Raw genomic sequence first — 16,909 nt, forward strand, 5'->3', positions numbered from 1 at the left:
CATCAAAATTCACTTTTTGTTGAATTTTAATTAGATAGAACCTCTGAACCTTAGTATTATACTCTAGTTATATTTATGTAGGAGTCATAGACAAGTGAAATGTTCAGTAATATTTGTATCTATTGGGGAGTGACCATTAAAGTCTGTCTGGATGTCTGACGCCCAGGAAGAGAAGGTGCCCTTCACTACTACAGGGGTTTGATTCCATCCCTCTATAGTCTCTACATTGATATCATTAGATAAGGCCTGATTGTTAAGAGTTAGCACCGATGATACAGCCTGACATTTTCATTACTGACAAGGCCTTCAGGGTAATCCACTAAAGTTTCAGATTGGGTGTGTTTAGACTGGTCAGTCTAGGTTTGTCAAAAGAGCTGTTTGTCTCTTGAGATGTTTGTATCCAGATCTGTTTGTCTCGTTGATGGATACAAACAGAACTTTTTGTCTCAGCTGTCTTGATCAGGACATAAATAAATGTCCAGTCTCGCCATAGTAAGAGGATGGGGGCAGTATCTCCGGTTGAGTACCCTACACACTACTGTCGACTTTCTGCTTGGCTGGTCAGTGATTAGGGGCGATAGGGCCCTGGGATATTGATCCATCAGGTACAATTGGAGCCAGATTTTATATTCATTTTATGATAACAGCCATAAAAACTCCACCTTGCAATCAGACCTTTGTACAAAGTAGCAATTTATGGGAGAAAGCCCACACACAAAAGTGGGGTGTGACCTCTATGAACTTTCCATCAAAAGCTCCTGACGTTGGTGTTTTTTCAGAGAGAAACACACAGTGACTATATAGCTAGACATTATTGGATACAATCTGGTAACTACAAGTGATTAGGACTGGTCAGCTGAAGGGTCCTATACTTTATTGTTGTGGTACAGTCATTCACAGATAAAATCAGCTGACCACAGCAGCTAATTCTGAGAACAAATTACTTATATCAATATTATCTGGTGGGTAAACACACTGGTTGGCATCTTAGGGCAAAAACAAACAAGTGTGTATAAGTCGTACTGAGTACAACAGGGGGATATTGTGTGGCCTATAGGATCCATCCGATTTCCATTATCCAGGGCTGCTCAGACTAAACAGTAGACTTATGTATACTGCTGCACTCACTCTCTGTCTGGAAAACATCTCTTAATGATACAGATTAATTCATCTTCTGTAAAGGTTGTTTGTTATCCTCTTTATACAGTTGATGTGTAAATCTTACAAAGAAATGATTAGGTACATATTGACCTGACCCATTTGACCGTGTCTTATAGACCTGTAACTGACGAGTATTTTCTCTGATTCCTGTATAGTAACTCTTACAGTTGACCATTGTCACAGCAACAAAAGACTATTCTGGTCACTATTGAAAGATGACCATTATGTACAGGCTAATGTCCAGATATTCTGATGACCATCTAATGACCATTATGTTTAGGCCACTGTGTTGTGGTGTGGTATCCAGAGATCATAGTAGAAGATTGCTCAGCCGATTACAGAGTGTATAGGCTTTCTGGGTACACTCAAACACCATAGGTGGTTATTATGACGTATTATCTCCTCCGCCACAAAAATACACGCCCTGACGTCATAATGTACTCCTCGAGATCTGAAGAAAGATAGATCAGCTTAAGTGTTTTACAGTAGTGTTAAAAAGTATGTCCCAATGTGAATGAGTTGGCTGAGGTTAGTATACACGACCAATCAGCACCTTACACTATAAGGAGTATAGACTCTGGACATGCAGGGCTTACACTGAAAGCCCCAGTCCGGATAATTACATACCCAGGACTACTGAACCCTATAATCCCCTCTTGCAACATTATGCAGCCCCAGTAAGTAGGTGGCCCCCTCGGTGACCAGATCAACATGGTGGGGCTAGTTCTTTTAGTCAGTGTGATATTTGCCGGCTCATCTGCTCAGGATAATACAACACAACCAAATAGTAAGTAATAACTGTATCGCTAATTAGTGTAGCCAGTGTTGTGTGTAAATATCTGTGGTACATACTGTGAGAGAAACCATCCCGTATTGTAAGGACAAGGTGATAGCTGTTATACACCACAAACTACAATTCTAACAGATTTTCTGGATCACATGGTGCAAGGCTTTTTACCTTTTTTTTAAACCTTTTTTTTTTATTTGACAAATTTCACATTGCTCTCGGTTCCACCCACATACTATTATCCTTGTCTTAAACACCGGTCGTTTTGTAAGTCATTTTACCAGTACAGTAGTTGTGTTTCAAAACTCTTTAAGACATGCCTACCCAGCCTACTTGTCAGGCTTGCTACCCATGTTTAAAAGCCTCTAACGTCCAGTATGAAGTGAGACATATTGTTAAAGTTTTATCGTTCATGTTTAAATTGTACAATAATCCGGTAATCTATCAGATGTGGTAGGACATTTGTCACTTACTTTCAGTATATACATATACAGAAAAAATTCAGTCAAATAATTTCACTTTTGTTCCATGTCCTGTCTCTATTAGTGTCTAGATTTGAGTTGTGAATTTGGTTGTCCCTCAATAGAACTTAATAATGCTTGATCAGTGTGTTATAGACATATTTTCTAACCCAATGCCTAATTTCAATGATAGGAAAAGCAGCGAGTCTTTAACTGATACGTCGGGTATATGTCACAAAAGTTCTATTGAAAATGACCTCTATAATAACTGTTAAATCAGGAGACAACCAGCAAGTGTAAGTAGGTCATGCAGTCACCATTAAAATGGAAGATTTGGTGCAAGATCGGTAAACGTTCCTTTTGATGTGAAGTTTATAGGTGACTCATGCTGCTGTAGGAATATTACAGATAGTGCCCTTTGTTAAAAATGGTTGAAATTAGTTTTTATTACACTGAAAAATGATGATACCTTTGTATTGGCAATGTTATCTCTATGGGAAAGTCTGAATGTACTGTGACTGTACCAATTGTTTTATAGAATGATTGTTTTAAAGCTTTGAAAGGAATGCTATTTTTTCTTGTTTGTATCATTATTGAATTTGATAACAGTCATATAAAAATTAGTTTACTTCTGTATGGAGTAATTTAATTTGGTTGAATCGGTAATTTGGTCCAAAGTATTTTCATTATGCTGTCTGTGTGCAACATGTTGAAACGATACATTTTCTTTGACATGTAAGTGTTGCACTTGAACACAATTTCTTAGGAAGATTCTTTGTAAATGGTTTCCCTGATAGTTACTACATTTTCCACTCTATAATTATGTGCAGAACAGTATCAATGACATTTATTCATGTGAAAATGATGTTGGAAACACAGCAGTATCACTGGTATCTAAGAGGGATGCCATCAGGCAACTGAAGAAGTCTGAAAGACATGATACATGTGTGTATCACAGAAAGACAATGACCCTACATGTACATCAAAGACTGCAGTGTGTAGGATACATTTGGCGATAATTGTCACCGATTACGACCCTTGTCTGATATATTTCCTGAGTGTCTTCAAATTTGCACTTAGAGAAAAAATAGTGATGGAGAACTGTCAGATAGAATCTGTAATGACATTTGTGGATTTTAATCTGCGTTGGAGTATATGGTGCCAAGGTGGACCTGTTACTGAGGTTATCAGGTCAATGTGTCGATCAACTGGAGATTTCTAGTTGATGTCAGGGTTGTAGGGTATATTACCAGGTTTGGTGTCAGGGTTGTAGAGTGTATAACCAGGTTTGGTGTCAGGGTTGTAGGGTATATTACCAGGTTTGGTGTCAGCGTTGTAGGGTGTATTACCAGGTTTGGTGTCAGGGTTGTAGGGTATATTACCAGGTTTGGTGTCAGGGTTGTAGGGTGTATTACCAGGTTTGGTGTCAGGGTTGTAGGGTATATTACCAGGTTTGGTGTCAGGGTTGTAGGGTATATTACCAGGTTTGGTGTCAGGGTTGTAGGGTGTATTACCAGGTTTGGTGTCAGGGTTGTAGGGTGTATTACCAGGTTTAGTGTCAGGGTTGTAGGGTATATTACCAGGTTTGGTGTCAGGGTTGTAGGGTATATTACTAGGTTTGGTGTCAGGGTTGTAGGGTGTATAACCAGGTTTGGTGTCAGGGTTGTAGGGTATATTACCAGGTTTGGTGTCAGGGTTGTAGGGTATATTACCAGGTTTGGTGTCAGGGTTGTAGGGTATATTACCAGGTTTGGTGTCAGGGTTGTAGGGTATATTACCAGGTTTGGTGTCAGGGTTGTAGGGTATATTACTAGGTTTGGTGTCAGGGTTGTAGGGTGTATAACCAGGTTTGGTGTCAGGGTTGTAGGGTATATTACCAGGTTTGGTGTCAGAGTTGTAGGGTATATTACCAGGTTTGGTGTCAGGGTTGTAGGGTATATTACCAGGTTTGGTGTCAGGGTTGTAGGGTATATTACTAGGTTTGGTGTCAGGGTTGTAGGGTGTATAACCAGGTTTGGTGTCAGGGTTGTAGGGTATATTACCAGGTTTGATGTCAGGGTTGTAGGGTATATTACTAGGTTTGGTGTCAGGGTTGTAGGGTGTATTACCAGGTTTGGTGTCAGGGTTGTAGGGTATATTACCAGGTTTGGTGTCAGGGTTGTAGGGTGTATAACCAGGTTTGGTGTCAGGGTTGTAGGGTATATTACCAGGTTTGGTGTCAGGGTTGTAGGGTGTATAACCAGGTTTGGTGTCAGGGTTGTAGGGTATATTACTAGGTTTGGTGTCAGCGTTGTAGGGTATATTACCAGGTTTGGTGTCAGGGTTGTAGGGTATATTACCAGGTTTGGTGTCAGGGTTGTAGGGTGTATTACCAGGTTTGGTGTCAGGGTTGTAGGGTATATTACCAGGTTTGGTGTCAGGGTTGTAGGGTATATTACCAGGTTTGGTGTCAGGGTTGTAGGGTGTATTACCAGGTTTGGTGTCAGGGTTGTAGGGTATATTATCAGGTTTGGTGTCAGGGTTGTAGGGTATATACCAGGTTTGGTGTCAGGGTTGTAGGGTGTATTACCAGGTTTGGTGTCAGGGTTGTAGGGTATATTATCAGGTTTGGTGTCAGGGTTGTAGGGTATATTACCAGGTTTGGTGTCAGGGTTGTAGGGTGTATTACCAGGTTTGGTGTCAGGGTTGTAGGTTGTATTACCAGGTTTGGTGTCAGGGTTGTAGGGTGTATTACCAGGTTTGGTGTCAGGGTTGTAGGGTGTATTACCAGGTTTGGTGTCAGGGTTGTAGGGTATATTACTAGGTTTGGTGTCAGCGTTGTAGGGTATATTACCAGATTTAGTGTCAGGGTTGTAGGGTGTATTACCAGGTTTGGTGTCAGGGTTGTAGGGTGTATAACCAGGTTTGGTGTCAGCGTTGTAGGGTATATTATCAGGTTTGGTGTCAGGGTTGTAGGGTGTATAACCAGGTTTGGTGTCAGGGTTGTAGGGTGTATTACCAGGTTTGGTGTCAGGGTTGTAGGGTATATTACCAGGTTTGGTGTCAGGGTTGTAGGGTGTATAACCAGGTTTGGTGTCAGGGTTGTAGGGTATATTACCAGATTTAGTGTCAGGGTTGTAGGGTGTATTACCAGGTTTGGTGTCAGGGTTGTAGGGTATATTACCAGGTTTGGTGTCAGCGTTGTAGGGTATATTACCAGGTTTGGTGTCAGGGTTGTAGGTTATATTACCAGGTTTGGTGTCAGGGTTGTAGGGTATATTACCAGGTTTGGTGTCAGCGTTGTAGGGTATATTACCAGGTTTGGTGTCAGGGTTGTAGGTTATATTACCAGGTTTGGTGTCAGGGTTGTAGGGTGTATTACCAGGTTTGGTGTCAGGGTTGTAGGGTATATTACCAGGTTTGGTGTCAGGGTTGTAGGGTATATTACCAGGTTTGGTGTCAGGGTTGTAGGGTATATTACCAGGTTTGGTGTCAGGGTTGTAGGGTGTATTACCAGGTTTGGTGTCAGGGTTGTAGGGTATATTACCAGGTTTGGTGTCAGGGTTGTAGGGTATATTATCAGGTTTGGTGTCAGGGTTGTAGGTTGTATTACCAGGTTTGGTGTCAGGGTTGTAGGGTGTATAACCAGGTTTGGTGTCAGGGTTGTAGGGTGTATAACCAGGTTTGGTGTCAGGGCTGTAGGGTGTATAACCAGGTTTGGTGTCAGGGTTGTAGGGTATATTACCAGGTTTGGTGTCAGGGTTGTAGGGTGTATTACCAGGTTTGGTGTCAGGGCTGTAGGATATATTACCGGGTTTGGTACTTGTGTGGCACCCTAACACTGGTAATCATGCAATCACTTACATTGCATACAATAGCAAACTGTAATGATAAAGAATGGGTTTCTCTAGTGAGTTTTTGTTTTAAGAGATCACATGTCTAGATTGTACTGAGACTCATAAACAAGACAAGAATGTGTAGCTCCTTATGGAACCAAGGCGTCTGCAGACTTAGCATCCATTTTGACATTGGTGACCCTGATAACACTGATCACATGGAACGTGGCATTTTTTGGAAAATTATAGGAATGCTGTTGTTTGGTGTAATGTTCACCTGGTTCTGATTTTTGCTCTTTGAGCCTGCTGTGATTCAGTACCATTCAGTGATAGTTTCCCAGAGTCTTGAGGGTCAGAATCCTGTCTCCATATTCTCCAGAGTACATTATGTATACAATTAGACAGGAAATACTCATAACACTATGTCAGATCACAACATGTCATTCTCTTCTTCGTTCTGTCTTTCAGATCCTGAATGATAGAATCTTACATGGGCCTGTTTCGTGGACAAGGATATCTCAACCAGAGTGTAAGAGTTTGGCTATTCAGCACAAGCTTTTACACAAGGGTTCAGATATCCCTGTCCATGATACAGGCCTTTGTTTCATCATCTTTCCCACTTACTTTTAGATAAAAGTAACAAATTGTGAAGTGTTGTGAAACCTTTTCATCACACCATCATCAATGTCCTTAAAATATGCGTCACATTGATATCATTTTGTTACGCTACACAAAATGTTGGCATTACACTATTGTGAGTGATGTCATAGCACATGTAAGCTGTCTTTTCCCAACCAAAAGAGGAGATATATACCTCTGAAGTATGTGAGAACTTACTCTTTCACTCTGCCTGCTGCCTGTCTATCAATATCTGCACAACATGTAATCATGCATGTCATAAATAAAGTTTTAATCTTACATGTCATCAAACAACAACCAATCTTAGATACTGATACCATTCTCTGCTGATGAGGGCTACAGTATAATCAGGCTTAGATTATCTAAAGGCTAAACAACTGAAATTTCAATATACACCTACATACATTGACCTACATTCAAGGTCACAAGGGTCAAATGTGTTAAAATATTTAAATAATGATTTCTCAATAGCCAGGAGACTCTGACACCTGATATTAGGTCAAGAGTATGCTGGAATGATTCTTTTAAGGACTACAAAAAAAACTTGATATCTATTAAATGACTTCGATCAACTTCAAATTTGCCCTAGAAGCTGGTGAACACTACAGGCCCAATGGACCTCTAGTTCAGCTGATTGTTTCTAAAAGTTCAAGTCAAATAAAAGCCTTCTAACATTTCTGACCTAATATGAGTTAGGACTAGCGTAAAAATATATTTCTAATATTCCTAATCAGGCTTAAGTTAGGACTAGTCTAGTAATACATTTCAGATATTCCTAATCTGTCTTAGTTAATTTAAATCTTTTGTTTTTGTAAACTCAACTTTCAAATTATTGTATTTCAAGTCCAGCCTTACACATATATTCTTCATTACTGATATTTCTCACCTTAGTTCTGGATTAATACTTTTGAAGAACCTCCAGAATATACATATCAGAATTCATTACATACCTTGCCTTTGTGACTTCTTAAAATTTGCCTTAAAACTGTGCTTATTTGGCCTGTTTTGTCAATACAGTGTTTTGTGTGTACCATGCTTAATGTTTGTCTTTACCTGTGTTTTGTTGCATGTGTTTGCAGAAGTGGTTGTTGAGCCTGACGAGCCCATTCTGGTTGGTGGATGTGCAGGAACACGATATGGTTGTTGTGAGGACGGTCTTACATCAGCCCTCGGGGAAAATCGTCACGGTTGTCCCGAAAAGGAAACAGTTTTGATTGGTGGATGTGCAGGAACACGATATGGTTGTTGTGAGGACGGTCTTACATCAGCCCTTGGGGAAAATCGTCACGGTTGTCCCGAAAAGGAAACAGTTTTGATTGGTGGATGTGCAGGAACACGATATGGTTGTTGTGAGGACGGTCTTACATCAGCCCTCGGGGAAAATCGTCATGGTTGTCCCGAAAAGGAAACAGTTTTGATTGGTGGATGTGCAGGAACACGATATGGTTGTTGTGTGGATGGTGTTACGTCAGCCCTTGGGGAAAATCGTCACGGATGTCCCGAAAAGGAAACAGTTTTGATTGGTGGATGTGCAGGAACACGATATGGTTGTTGTGAGGACGGTCTTACATCAGCCCATGGAGAAAATCGTCATGGTTGTCCAGAAACACGCACGGCCCGACCTCCAGGAGGGTGTGGTTCTACACGATATGGCTGCTGTGAGGACGGTGTGACATCAGCCCTTGGGGAAAACAGATACGGCTGTCCTGAAACACGCACAGCCCGACCTCCAGGAGGGTGTGGTTCTACGCGATATGGCTGCTGTGAGGACGGTGTGACATCAGCCCTTGGAGAAAACAGATACGGCTGTCCTGAAACACGCACGGCGCGACCCCCAGGAGGGTGTGGTTCCACGCGATATGGCTGCTGTGAGGACGGTGTGACATCAGCCCTTGGGGAAAACAGATACGGCTGTCCTGAAACACGTACACGACAACCACCATTGCTTGGGGGATGCCTTGGAACCCGCTATGGTTGTCCAGAGACAGTAGTCCCTTCAGGTGGGTAACTAAAGGCTTACTAAAGCCAGAGTAATACACAGGTACATATAAAATTTGGGTGAATTTACCTTTTGTTGTAATGCGAATTGTCAAGGATCTGAGCATTGCATGAAAAGGTGGCATGCAATGCATCACCTTATGTGGTCTTTGATGTCAGTTGTGTTGTCCATGGACTGAGCAATCTCAAACAGAATGGAAATGTTCCCTTGCTGAAAGTGCTTGCATGGGATGGCTTTTCATGTCTGAAGGTCAAGTATCAAGGTGATTAGTCTCCCACAACGAACCAGTGGGACTATAGTTTTGCGTTGTATCAGCCATTTGGTCAGCTTTCCTTATATACTTCTTGTTCGGGCTCTATAAACCAACACTACTTTAATTGTCACTAGAATATCATACTCAAGGCATGGGTTCACCTTGGTGAGGTGGTGTGTCATGTTTATAAAGTAGGTCACTGACCTACATTTTGACCTTTGACCTACATCACATAAAAAGTTTGCCCAGGCCCCATCTCCTTCACTACTTGTCACTGAAACTTCATACCTAGGGCATATAGGCTCTCTAACCATGGGAGGAAACTAGTGTACTTGGAAAAACCCCATGTGGTGGGATAGGTGACCCCATACCTTTTCACATCTGATCGCGGAATTATACCCCAGATGCCTAGGTGAAAGGCAAGTGCATTACCAATCATACCAACAACCAAAAATAGGTCACTGAACTACATAATGACCTTTGGCCTACATCAAAAAAATAGTTTGAACTCAATTTACACGTTTTACTTGGAACTGCTTGGGCTATGGGTTCTCTTGCATTGAAACTTTTGACTACACCTACTAAAATTAATGATATTACATAGCAATGAATCCAATTATTGAATTTGATGGGTCTGTCAAATATTCAATGTTTACAATTAATTACTTCATGAATTCATCATCTGTGCATTCTTGGCATGCATTTTCACATCCAGTTTCCTAATGAACTGTAATTCGGAGATTTGTTTGTTATTACAATAAATAGAGGTTCAGTTTCCACACAATAATTTGACTACCTTAATTTACAGCATAATGCCTGCTACACTGTATAGCCTGCATAACCTCAAATATTCTGTATGTAAAGATATAAGCAGATAACCAGTGGATTATACAATGACAATCACTAATAAAGTTTTCAAAAAGCCTGTACCCAAAAAATTATGGTAATCATGGGCCATTCAAATTCACACTAGATTACAGTTAAGGTCTTAAGTTTTAAAAAAAGGCTAAAGTCACTTTTGCCATGAATAGTAATTTGATAGGTATAACTTTAGCTCCCCTGAGTCAATTAAGTTCGAACATAAGAGAGTTCTCACTTACTGAAGGTGATTCCTGAGCTTGCATTATACTGCATCTCTACTGATGACCGAACAGCTACATTACCAACATCTGTAGAACTCTGGTAGACAGTCTTGATGGTATGGAATACCACACTAATCTAGAAAGACATAAACAAAATTGCGGCATCATTTGGATGCAATTTTCAATATCAAAGCACCTTTTGAAACATTCCAAATTATGTTTAGCCCATCCTTGTCTGAAATGATATGAATTTGAGTTTTTAGACTTATTTTCAGACATACAATCATGCTAATATTGTACAAAATATGTATACTTTGAGTACTATGTGTTATACTGTAGGTACAGTACGGGTGTTATGCTGTGGGTACAGTACAGGTCTTATAATGTAGGTAACAGTACAGGTGTCATACTGTAGGTACAGTACAGGTGTCATACTGTAGGTACAGTACAGGTGTTAAACCATAGGTACAGTACAGGTGTTGTACTGTAGGTACAGTACAGGTGTCATACTGTAGGTACAGTACATGTGTTATACTGTAGGTACAGTACAGGTGTTATACTGTAGGTACAGTACAGGTTTTATACTGTAGGTACAGTACAGGTGTTATACTGTAGGTACAGTACAGGTGTCATACTGTAGGTACAGTACAGGTGTCATACTGTAGGTACAGTACAGTTGTCATACTGTAGGTACAGTACAGGTGTCATACTGTAGGTACAGTACAGGTGTTATACTGTAGGTACAGTACAGGTGTCATACTGTAGGTACAGTACAGGTGTCATACTGTAGGTACAGTACAGGTGTCATACTGTAGGTACAGTACAGGTGTCATACTGTAGGTACAGTACAGTTGTCATACTGTAGGTACAGTACAGGTGTCCTACTGTAGGTACAGTACAGGTGTCATACTGTAGGTACAGTACAGGTGTCATACTGTAGGTACAGTACAGGTGTTGTACTGTAGTACTTACTGAAGTTGTCCACCTGCACTGATGTTTTTGATTTATTCATTTCTATGACAGTTATGCCCCCTTTCCTGTTGTAGACAAAATCTTGTTCAGTAACCTCTTCCAATAATTTTCATCCCAACTTTTGAAACACGTAAGTAATATAGTACACCTAGGTTGTGTTCCTTTACTTAGCGTTTTGGTCTGCTGTATTTGTCCCTTGTTTGTCTTTATTTACAAGTGCTTGATGCCAGAATCATGGTAGATTGGTAAGTAGGCGGTATTACTTAGTCGCAGCCATCAAAGTGATATTTCTTATTATTGATTTAATTTTTCAGGAAAACTGTAGTGTACAATAGAGAAGTCGTGTATATAATCTTCATTTTTGTATTTTTTTTTTAATTCAATTTTTTTTCATGGTTAAACAGCAACCATGAAAACTAACAACTCTCAGAATAATAGATACTTCCTGTGGTACTGTATAGATACCTGTGTTTGTAGATGTCTGCACACTGGACAGTGAACGGGGCTCGTGTTCAGATTATACTGTCAGGTGGTTCTACAATACCGCTGACTCCCGCTGTGACCGCTTTTGGTATGGAGGCTGTGATGGTAATGGGAACAATTTTGCTGATGAGCAGGAGTGTAAGGCTGCATGTGTCAACACCCCAGTTGTCACCCCAGGTACGTACACCTAAAATGTTTTATGTGTAAGGTTCACTAAGGATCATAATGTCAACCCTGTCTATAAAGACCACTCAGGGATGACAGAGAAATGGTCTTTATAGACAGGTTGCCTTTATAGACAGGTCAAGATTTCATGCCAACCAGCTGTCTTGGAACCAATAACAAATAACAAATTAAGTAAAGGCCTAGAAGTCACTATTTGCATGTGAAGGTCTACAGCAGTAACCATAACAACAAGAATAATTTAAGACTTTATACCCATGTACAGAGCCTAGCGGCCTATTAACATTAGTCCCCTACCAGGGAAAATGGATGGACTATAGGTTTCCTCCGTATCCGTCCACTCAGTTTTCTGCCTTTTTCTCAGTCATGCTTCAGGACATGTTTTGATAAAAGTTTGTATGTAACCTGAGTATGAGTAGCTAGAGATCGAGTTTGAGTTTCAGGGGGTTTGGGTTAAAGTCAAGATCACTGTTACTATTTTGAGTAGGGGCCAATAACATCAATCAATTCTGAAAATCAAAAAGAAATCATGGTCAAAGGGAAGCAAATCTCACGGCTGATCTGGGACTAGAGCAGGTAGGCAACAACAGATATAAAAGTACTCCTATAACAGGAACCTACAGGTAACATTGTTATAAAGTAAGGTATTTTACATTATTAAGTGATCATGTTATATAAGATATAAATAATGTGACATTGATACCTACCTGATGACTGGTGTTACAGCTCCAAAGGAGGAACACAAGCCTGGCCAGTGTCCACCTGTAGCCTTTGACCGTACTGGCACATGTAGTAATGAGTGCGAGTCAGATTATGACTGTCAGGGAGCCCAGAAATGCTGTACAAGTGTCAGTGGGTGTGGTCGTTCCTGTCGCAGTCCCCATGGTACCTGTTTACTTCTTTTACACTCAGATTCTTGTTTTAACTCGTGAAGGTTTTTCTGGTACTATATATCTTTTCTGTATTATAAATATTGAATATAATCAAGATGATAGTGGACTGTTCACATCATGATTATTCCATGGTCCATAAATTCTCTCATATTTCAAATGATGCAAATGACTGACATGTCAGGCCATCATTGATTTTGACAAATGAGGTTTGTTATTGCTCTTTCTCAAAAGTATGTCATGGATCTGTCTGAGATTTCGTGAATCGTTTCACCTACATATAATCATGGTGGATACTAAGATAATGTTACATGCAATGTTACATAAGTGTCAATAGTTTAGATAAATGAATACATCTTTGTGATTTAGTTCGACCTGAAATAGTTACTCAATATTGAGGTTGAATTTCATTTCTATTACCCTTATAGGAGAGACAGAAGAATTCAAGCCAGGTTCCTGTCCAATTGTACCCCTTGGTAGGATGGGTGTTTGTGTGGAACAGTGCAGATCAGACTACGAGTGTTTGTCGGATCAGAAGTGCTGCAGCAACGGATGTGGTCACACCTGTCAGGATATACAACGTAAGGGGTTAAGATCACACCGGTCAGGAAATTCACTGAAAGGGGGTGAGGTCACACCTGTAAGGATATTCACTATAAGGGGTGAGGTAACACCTGTGAGGATATTCACTATAAGGGGTTAAGATCACACCGGTCAGGATATTCACCGTAAGGGGGTGAGGTCACACCTGTAAGGATATTCACTATAAGGGGTGAGGTAATACCTGTAAGGATATTCACTATAAGGGGGTGAGGTCACACCTGTGAGGATATTCACTGTAAGGGGGTGAGGTCATACCTGTCAGGATATACACTGTAAGGGGGTGAGGTCACACCTGTCAGGATATACACTGTAAGGGGGTGAGGTCACACCTGTCAGAATATTCACTATAAGGGGGTGAGGTCACACCTGTCAGGATATACGCTGTAAGGGGGTGAGGTCACACCTGTCAGGATATTCACTGTAAGGGGGTGAGGTACGTCACACCTGTCAGGATATTCACTGTAAGGGGGTGAGGTCACACCTGTCAGGATATACACTGTAAGGGTGCAGGGTCACACCTGTCAGGATATACACTGTAAGGGGGCAGGGTCACACCTGTCAGGATATACACTGTTAGGGGTGTGGTCACACCTGTCAGGATATTCACTGTAAGGGGGTGTGGTCACACCTGTCAGGATATTCACTGTAAGGGGGTGAGGGCACACCTGTCAGGATATTCACTGTAAGGGGGTGAGGTCACACCTGTCAGGATATACACTGTGACGGGGTGAGGTCACACCTGTAATGATATTCACTGTAAGGGGGGAGGTCACACCTGTCAGGATATTCACTGTAAGGGGGTGAGGTCACACCTGTCAGGATATTCACTATAAGGGGTGAGGTCACACCTGTCAGGATATTCACTGTAAGGGGATGAGGTCACACCTGTCAGGATATACACTGTGAGGGGGTGAGGTCACACCTGTCAGGATATACACTGTAAGGGGTTGAGGTCACACCTGTCAGGATATTCACTGTAAGAGGGCAGGGTCACACTGATAATGAGGGCATTCTGACTAGTTTATGGTGACCTGTGATATATGTTTGATTTTATTTATAACATTTGTAAAATTAAGATGAACATTTCAGATGAACGTCCAGAGTATAAGGAAGGACAGTGTCCAGCTCTGCGTGCGGGTGAGGTTGGAACATGTGAGAATGAGTGTCAGACAGACTACCAGTGTACTGGTTCACAGAAATGTTGTTACAATGGCTGTGGGTACTCGTGTTCCCAGGTTGGAGATCGCAGAGGCAGTGGTAGGTATACACAGATGTCTCTCTACCTAGAGTAGGACTGTTAAATGAAAGTCCGTCAAAGGTTACATATCCAATACATGATAGATAGTTCCTTTGGCTTTTAGACTGTTTCCTTACATTTACTCATCGACATTGTCTGTAGGCCCTGTGTGCCTCTTGTTTTGATGTTGATCTGATGGTGTTGTGTTTACTTGTAGTACCGATGTCTGCCCCACAGGATCTGACTCCAGTGTCTGTTGATGGCAATCCTCGGTCTGTCACCCTTAACTGGCAGCCACCTACTGATACCAGTGGACAGGTTGAACGTAAGAATAGAGGCAATACAAACTATATAAAGGGTCTGATTTATTCATTGGCTTACATTTATTCCTTTCTTCATTTGATCTTAGTTATTTTAATTGACCTTTTATGATTTATGACAGTCTAGGACTGCTACAGAATGTGTACCTGCTGACATTTCATTTTTTAACACTATAACAAGACTGTACTTTGACTTCACTCAGGATACATGTTGTATTACACAACAAACTCAAGAGAGGAGGAGGATCGCTGGAACCGCCAAGAAATGTTAGGAGATCAGCTCACCAGTACAGTCAATAGCCTCACTCCTAACACCCTTTATTACTTCAAGATCCGTGCCAGCAACCGGGAAGGCATGGGACCGGCTTCTAATCTGGTGTTCTATACCACCCCTAATGGTGAGTTAGGTATTGGGGCGACCTCTATACCACCCCTAATGGTGAGTTAGGTATTGGGGTGACCTCTATACCACCCCTAATGGTGAGTAAGGTATTGGGGCGACCTCTATACTACCCCTAATGGTGAGTTAGGTATTGGGGCGACTTCTCTACCACCCCTAATGGTGAGTAAGGTATTGGGGCGACCTCTATACCACCCCTAATGGTGAGTAAGGTATTGGGGCGACCTCTATACCACCCCTAATGGTGAGTAAGGTATTGGGGCGACCTCTATACCACCCCTAATGGTGAGTAAGGTATTGGGGCGACCTCTATACCACCCATAATGGTGAGTAAGGTATTGGGGCGACCTCTATACCACCCATAATGGTGAGTTAGGTATTGGGGTGACTTCTATACCACCCCTAATGGTGAGTAAGGTATTGGGGTGACCTCTATACCACCCCTAATGGTGAGTTAGGTATTGGGGTGACCTCTATACCACCCATAATGGTGAGTAAGGTATTGGGGCGACCTCTATACCACCCTAATGGTGAGTTAGGTATTGGGGTGACCTCTATACCACCCCTAATGGTGAGTAAGGTATTTGGCAACTTCTATACCACCCTAATGGTGAGTAAGGTATTGGGGCGACCTCTATACCACCCCTAATGGTGAGTAAGGTATTGGGGCGACCTCTATACCACCCATAATGGTGAGTAAGGTATTTTGGCAACTTCTATACCACTCTAATGGTGAGTTAGGTATTGGGGCGGCTTCTATACCACCCCTAATGGTGAGTTAGGTATTTTGGCAACTTCTATACCACCCTAATGGTGAGTTAGGTATTGGGGCGGCTTCTATACCACCCCTAATGGTGAGTTAGGTATTTTGGCAACTTCTATACCACCCTAATGGTGAGTTAGGTATTGGGGTGACCTCTATACCACCCCTAATGGTAAGTAAGGTATTGGGGTGACCTCTATACCACCCCTAATGGTGAGTAAGGTATTGGGGCGACCTCTATACCACCCATAATGGTGAGTAAGGTATTTTGGCAACTTCTATACCACCCTAATGGTGAGTTAGGTATTGGGGCGCTTCTATACCACCCCTAATGGTGAGTTAGGTATTGGGGCAACTTCTCTACCACCCCTAATGGTGAGTAAGGTATTGGGGCGACCTCTATACCACCCCTAATGGTGAGTAAGGTATTGGGGCGACCTCTATACCACCCCTAATGGTGAGTAAGGTATTGGAGCGACCTCTATACCACCCCTAATGGTGAGTTAGGTATTGGGGCGACCTCTATACCACCCCTAATGGTGAGTAAGGTATTGGGGCGACCTCTATACCACCCCTAATGGTGAGTTAGGTATTGGGGCGACCTCTATACCACCCATAATGGTGAGTTAGGTATTGGGGCGGCTTCTATACCACCCCTAATGGTGAGTTAGGTATTGGGATGACCTCTATACCATCCCTAATGGTAATTAAGGTATTGGGGCGACCTCTATACCACCCCTAATGGTGAGTTAGGTATTTTGGCAACTTCTATACCACCCCTAATGGTGAGTAAGGTATTGGGGCGACCTCTATACCACCCCTAATGGTGAGTAAGGTATTGGGGTGACCTCTATACCACCC

At 41.8% G+C, this 16,909-nt stretch overlaps 1 protein-coding gene across 5 annotated transcripts in view; it reads left to right on the forward strand.

Moving 5' to 3' along the window:
* Positions 1–16,909, forward strand: part of LOC117323968 (papilin-like) — a 142,633-nt gene that overhangs the window by 100,488 nt on the left and 25,236 nt on the right. For 3 of the 5 annotated variants that reach the window (XM_033879533.1, XM_033879534.1, XM_033879535.1), the window contains 7 exons: positions 7,943–8,863; positions 11,647–11,829; positions 12,562–12,720; positions 13,154–13,306; positions 14,418–14,585; positions 14,783–14,890; positions 15,089–15,283. In XM_033879533.1, the coding sequence (XP_033735424.1) occupies positions 7,943–8,863; positions 11,647–11,829; positions 12,562–12,720; positions 13,154–13,306; positions 14,418–14,585; positions 14,783–14,890; positions 15,089–15,283 (1,887 nt within the window). Of the gene's footprint in view, positions 1–1,714; positions 1,949–7,942; positions 8,864–11,646; positions 11,830–12,561; positions 12,721–13,153; positions 13,307–14,417; positions 14,586–14,782; positions 14,891–15,088; positions 15,284–16,909 lie in introns of those variants that run through there. The other 2 variants (XM_033879538.1, XM_033879536.1) reach the window with 2 other exon arrangements.

This window comes from Pecten maximus, chromosome 3 (genome assembly GCF_902652985.1).
Source record: "Pecten maximus chromosome 3, xPecMax1.1, whole genome shotgun sequence".
NCBI classification, from domain to species: domain Eukaryota; kingdom Metazoa; phylum Mollusca; class Bivalvia; order Pectinida; family Pectinidae; genus Pecten; species Pecten maximus.